Source organism: Sipha flava, unplaced genomic scaffold (assembly GCF_003268045.1).
Source record: "Sipha flava isolate LNK unplaced genomic scaffold, YSA_version1 271_pilon_pilon, whole genome shotgun sequence".
Lineage (NCBI taxonomy): Eukaryota > Metazoa > Arthropoda > Insecta > Hemiptera > Aphididae > Sipha > Sipha flava.
The window spans coordinates 438,212-445,036 of record NW_020272935.1 but is presented as its reverse complement, the minus strand read 5'-3'; the positions used below and the strand labels follow the sequence as shown (position 1 = coordinate 445,036).

Sequence of the window (6,825 nt, the reverse complement as noted above, 5' to 3'; positions counted from 1 at the left end):
TAACACCCGAGCGACTCGGACCTGACCGTCAGTCCTCGGAGCCAATTCAATTACACGGCCGAGTCGCCATAAAAGTGGCGGGTTTTGGGTTTCCATAACCACAACCATGTCGCCTATTTTAATATTTTTGGTTTTAGCGGTCTACTTTGATCGCTCCTGCAACGACGTCAAAAACTCGACTGACCATTGGCGCCAGATCGCCTGATGGCATTGGTCCATTAGTTTCCACCGGTTGAACAAATTGCGCTTCGTATCTGAGGTGGATCTCGGCGGAACGGCGAGCATCGGTTGCCCGATTAGAAAATGTCCCGGAGTTAAACAATCCAAATCGTGTGGATCGGTGGACGCGGGCGTGATCGGGCGCGAGTTTAAAACAGCTTCTACGCGCGCTAAGATCGTAGTAAATTATTCGTAAGAAAAAATGTACGTGCCTATTACACGTAATGATAGTGTGGTATTAACCGCGCGACACACAGTCGGCAGGATTATTCAATGAATCAATGTACTGCCAGCCACAGTCGGGCAACAGCGTACGGATTTGGTGCACACGATTCGACATGTACACTTTGAATGATTCGTGCGGGACAGTTAACCAGGACAACACTATCGTTGAGTCAGTCCATGTACGCACTCCGACAATGTTGAGCAACGGTGCTACTATATTCCGAATACGGCCTAACCATCGAGCTAATAACACCGCAACGTTTAACTTTAGCCGAGGGATGGTTAGTTGTTTTACGGGAGCTAATTTTGTTTTAGTTCCGATTAAGAACACCGTTGTATCAGCAGATACATCGGCCATACGCGCTTATACAACCGCGGCGTAACCGAGATGAGATGTATCACAAAACCCCAGCAGGTAGCACGGCGCACCTTTTCTCGCATTTATGTAACGGGGTACACGGATCGTTAATAACGCCGGCAGGTCTGAAATAAAAGCGGACCATTCGATATGTATGTCGGCATCCCACGACAGACTGTGTTTCCCCGTCCGTTGCATTATCGTTTTGGCCAAAAACATCACGGGTCCGAACACCACTAACGGATCGAATATCCGCGCGACCAGAGATAAAATGCCGCGTTTTGTAAATACTTGTGACGGTTCAAGACTTAGTGTGCAACTCAAATAATCGCCATCGAGGTGCCATTCTAAACCAAGAACCTTTGTACCGTAACTTTCGGAATTTTTAAAAGACATAGGTGCCCCCACCTTAAACGCTAAATAATGTGACCATTCTTAATTTATTTAGTGTTGAGTAATAATAAGTTATGAATTTTATTGTATGTAAAATTAAGAGTGTTAATTTTACTTATTTTTAAAAAATATATTTCGTTACTCGTTGTTTACTTAATACTAGCTATCACGAACTCTCGTACAGGGTTATTAAATGTCTGTTCTACTTATGGCAGAAAAAGAGACAAATTAAACACAACTAATTGGTAAAGGCATGTAGAAAAATGTAAAAATAAAAAAATGAAAAGCTCTAAAGGCAGAAATTGTGACATTTCGAAATTACTTGCTTCATATGTCTTAAAATCTACGGAAAATTCAGGTATTTAAATGCATTATTATTAAATATTATTTACCAAAATTACCCAGATCACTATGTTATAGATGAAGAATCTTTTCAAACCCTAAAATCTGGTAATTTTTATTTAGTTTTATTTTCTTAAGTACTTCAAATTGGTTGAAATTAACATAATATTATATTTTAATGAATAAAAATAGTAAATATTATATTTACTTTTAAGTTTTAAAATATTTAAATTATAAATTACCACCTATTATAGTTTTTAACCATCATATCTAATTAATATTACAAAATAAAATTTAATATGTTGATTTTATTTTCAGTAGTACCAAATAATGATCAAATGATAATAGTGAACCAAACTAATATTAAAATTTATGTTGATCAAGAATACCTTTCATTACTAAGTACAGGTAAGTACCTACTACTTTTTGCTGATTTGCTATAACTTATTCAGATCATTTTATTAATTATATGTATTATATTATTTTTTAGCGAACCCAGATCACACAGAGTACACAGAGAACAATGTTGCTACTGATGAAGAATCTCTTCAAACTTTAAAATCTGGTAATTTTTATTTAGTTTTATTTCCTTAAAATGTGTACCAAATTGGTTGTAATGAGAATGATTTGTTTTTAAGTTAATCAAAGATTGACAAAAATTAATTTTATAATTTATTACCATCATAAATATTATTATCTAATTGTTATTTTAATTTTATTTTCAGTTTTAACAATTAACGATCCAATTTAAAATGGAAAAATGACCCGGCTAAAATTAAGGTCATTAAATTTAACTCCGAATTGATAAATGTAGTATTGGGTTGGAGTTCATGTCAGCCGTCTAGTAAAGATATACCCAATGGTAATTTCCCCAAGGATCAAAAGAATAAGTAATTTTTGCTATAAGTGGGAAGGGATTTTCATGATGTATTGTGAGTGACATGTGTTACGGACATACATAAATGTAGGTCCTTATAACTACCAATACATAGGGGGATCACATAAATAGTAGAAATCGGTGAACAATATAGAAAGGAATGATTAAGACCCCAGGGTAACACGAATATGAGCTGTCAGGCTACATTTCAAAGTATTATAATAAATGCAATTAATAAAAGCGCATAACAAAATATGAGAAATGTGCGAATAGTAATATTACCGAGATCAACCATTTAAATTACAATTTAGCACCTCAGGGTAGTAACAATAATTGGAAATAATTTATTACATAGAAATGCGCGGCCAATTCCCACGAGACCTAAGTATATAAGGGGGTTGGGAATAGACCAATATTCAGATGTGGTTTATACGTGTATTAGTGAGCACCTCCACGCCAGATCATTTGTTAAATTAATTATCCTTAGAGAAATTTCAAATAAACAGTTTAACTTAGATTGAGTATTTTATTTGGAATATTTCCCTAAATCATCACCATCTTTACGATTGAACGACGGCAAGCAACACATGCATAATTAAATAATGATTTCATGACATCCGTATATATATATTAATCGACTGGACGATTTAACGTTGATTAAGTATATTAACGGTTTGAGATTTTGTCACGTTACATACTTCACTGAATGGAATAAATAGATTTACTCATGCCATTGCGAACACGATGATCGGAATCGTATGGTGATTTTATTATCATCAGATATAGATATTATTGCCCCAGTGTTGCAGCATTCTGTATTTATGGTATTTTTTAAAGATATTCTTATTTTATATACATTAATTATTAGTGATCGGTATGTATTGTTAAATTTCATCTTTCATCCTAAGTTATCCTAAGAACAAACCCTAGGATCGTCCAAGGATATATTGTTAGTACGAGGCGCGTAAATGTAAGCACATCATGCAACAGGCTATAACATAGAACGGACAGTCGTGTGTTGTGATGGTTGCGGGAGCAACGGGGACAGCCGTCGTGTCCGTCACCAACGTCAACGGTGCGTCTCGCGTTCGAGGTCGCTCAGTGTGGCGTCCATATCGATCCACGCCTGGGCGGAGCCGCCGCGGCCGCGCTCAGATATCACGCGTCACTATTATCGGTCCGGGTCGCTACCGTGGCTACAGCATCTCGGGTCATACGCGTGCGCATGCTCGTACACACACACACTGGCATGCGACACGGTCGCATACACGAATAGAGGGACACGCGTACGCACACATACAGTGTACAAATAGTGATACGCGCGGGTACAGTGCGAACGCGGCCGTTGACGACCAAATCTTGTGCGAGCCGTCCGCGCTCACGTAATATCATTTCTTTTGTTCTCGTCGGCGTTGTCATTGTTGGTAAAAGTAGTGGTTGTCGTCCTCGTAAAGATATACACGCAATCACTACGCTGCCGTTGCCGAGCGTCAAACGCCGAGCGTGTTATGTGACGCTCGAGCGTAGTAGATAGCATTCGTCTCGCGGACCCAGCGAACTCCTGCCGTCAGTGATGGGTTCGCTACCCAACTTGCACGAGCTTTGCAAGCAGCAATTGGTGTGTTCGGCCGTGCCGTCTAGGCTGTCCCCTAATCCCGACCGCGGTGGCAGCAACTCTAGTAGTCGCATTCAGCACAGACGGCTGCGGCAGACCAACAGCCTGTGCACAGGAAATTTTTACGGTGTCATCGATCGGCAAGTCGACATGCAGATCAACGAGGTAATAATAATACAAGATATACGAACAAATTTGAGCGTTACACGATATTATTTTAACTTCCTGTATTTCACCATATTGATGATGGAGTCAAATTTGTGTTATCCGCCGTCTGCTCATGGTTCTGTGTAGATTTTCGTTATTATCGGTTACTTACATTTCGGTAAACATTGATATGATAATAAATCTTTTTCTTGGTTCTTTTGAAATTTAAGTTTATTCACTGCAGTAGGTATATGCACGTATGTACATATGACTAATATTTAAATCGAGATTTTGAAAGTTTGAGTGTAAATACATTTTTCTCAGTTATAGTAATACATTTTTTGTTATTAGTTTTAGTTAGTTTTGTTTTTTTTTTAAACTCTAAATTTGGGAATCATAAAATACCTCCAAAAATAAGTCAAATTCGATAGTACCTAATCTGCAACAAGCAGACAAGCATTATACATATACAAATGTGTTTGAGTGTCTTATATCACGTGATGTGACAAACTTTACTGATTAGATATTTAACAGCTATTTATTTGATGATTCACAATTTTCACTTCTTATTATTGCAGAAGAGCAATTTTCATACCCAACAAAAATTAATGACCTGCAATCAGGACCTAGTTTAATAAAATTAGGGCCAAGTGCACAATTTTTTTTGGGGCTCTCCAAGTCGAAAAAATGTTATAGAAAAAATCTACATAGATGTATATATAAATAAAATCTATGTTTATATGTTAAAAGTGTTAAATACCTATCTCAAAACTTATAAAATTTCAAAATTTAATGAAATATAAATCAGTGGTTCTAAAAATAATAATTCTGTGAATGAAATACTCATAGCGTCTGTAAATACTGGGATCGAAATTCGAGTCTTGAATAAATTTATAAATAGTTATTAGGTATCAAATATTTCCGATGTTTAAACAATTTTCTATTACTATTATTGTAATATTTTGTGATGGTAAATGATTATAACTGGGGTGTGAAATGACAAAAATAATCAATATTCAACTGACAATTTAATGATAAAAATATACTGAACTCTGAACATTAACAGTTGGTATTACATATTAAAAAATAAATGTTTGTGGAATTAATTTAAAAATACTATTTTCTACAACTTAAGGAGATCGGGGAATCCCAGAAATTGGGGACCAAATACAAGTACTCCATCTGCACTTGCGTAAATCAGGGCCTGTCTGCAATCTTCGGAATTCCATTCAAATTATAACCAATAATTTTATGAAGAACATCCAAATCATTAACATTTTCTCCATGTATAGATGGAAAAATCAAACGAAAATCATTTTAAAATCAATATCGAAATCGCAAAATTTGAAGTCCGATATTGGAAACCCAATAGGAAATCAAAAAAATGTATACTTAACCGATATTTTAAATCAAAATCGCAACCAAAAAATATGAAAACCGGTGTTCGAAACCAAAATCAAATTTATAAATATGTATAACCGACTTTCTAAATCAAAAATATGAAAATCGGTATTTGAAACCAATATAAAAATCAAAATGATTTTCAAAACCGAAATCGGAAGCAATATATTTAGGTTAGGTTTAGAATATATATTAAAATCGTTAACCAATATAATTAAAAAGTGAGAATCGGTATAATATTTTGGTGTGTATTTTAGCTATATTTTGCACCGCCATAATAGTCGTCGTCGACGATAAACGATATTCATAACTATTTTCTTAATAAATAGTACTTATAATTTTCGTATAATAAAATTACGAAAATAAAATATATTTGATAACGTCCCAACTATGCCGAATGGTGTTAATCGACAATGTCGGTGGACATGTAAATTTTCAACTTGTCCAAATTAACTTATGTGCAGGGCTTGCACCCGAATTAATCGGAACCCGTAACACCCCTACCCTTAAAAATCAAACACCCAAAACCCATATAACCCGAATAATTTTTTTTTTAAACACCCGAATCAACCAAAACCTGAATAAAATATTGGTTTTAACCCGAAACCCGAATAATTTTTTATTTTACAATCTTTATGTGACATATCACTTTGTATGTATTTTTTGTGGTTATTTGAATTTTATCTTTAGTTGTTTAGTAGTAAAATTATTATTCACAGGAATAATTTCACAAATATACAAAATTGTTAATTAATCTAAATGTATCTAAATAAAGACAAAAGCAATATATCATATTGACAGGTGTGCATAATATGGTGTGTATGATATGTTGAATGTTCAAGTGTAAACAACTGAGATACTATTTTTAAAATTATCCCGAACGGATACGTCGTATTATTATAAAATAATAGGTAATAGGTCTTCTACGAATCAGAGTCGTTATTTATTGCAATACTGTAAGTCTGAAATATAATTGATACCTCGTTTATGATTACCTAAATTGTTGTTCGCGTTATTTGTATTTGTTCAGTGTATGGTGTGTAATACACATGTCTATGGCGTGAATTGTCAATTTTTGTTGGTGTAATAATTTCATCGTAACATTCATAAGTATAAATTATTATTATTTTTGTATTACGCTATGTCCTAGCTATTGCGTTTTTAGTGTGTGCACGCTCCACAAACCATAAGCGGAAAAATTATTTATTTCAACAAGGCAATTTACGAAGTTTGACAATTTGACATTTT

General features: G+C 34.8%; 1 protein-coding gene across 2 annotated transcripts in view; it reads left to right on the top strand.

The window, feature by feature from the left end:
• The first annotated feature begins 3,643 nt into the window (after positions 1-3,643).
• Positions 3,644-6,825, top strand: part of LOC112685276 (protein unc-93 homolog A) — a 90,496-nt gene continuing 87,314 nt past the window's right edge. Inside the window, exon 1 of one of the 2 annotated variants that reach the window (XM_025557112.1) lies at positions 3,644-4,194. In XM_025557112.1, the coding sequence (XP_025412897.1) occupies positions 3,988-4,194 (207 nt within the window). In that variant the 5' untranslated portion in view covers positions 3,644-3,987. The remainder of the gene's footprint in view (positions 4,195-6,825) is intronic. The other variant, XM_025557111.1, reaches the window with a different exon arrangement.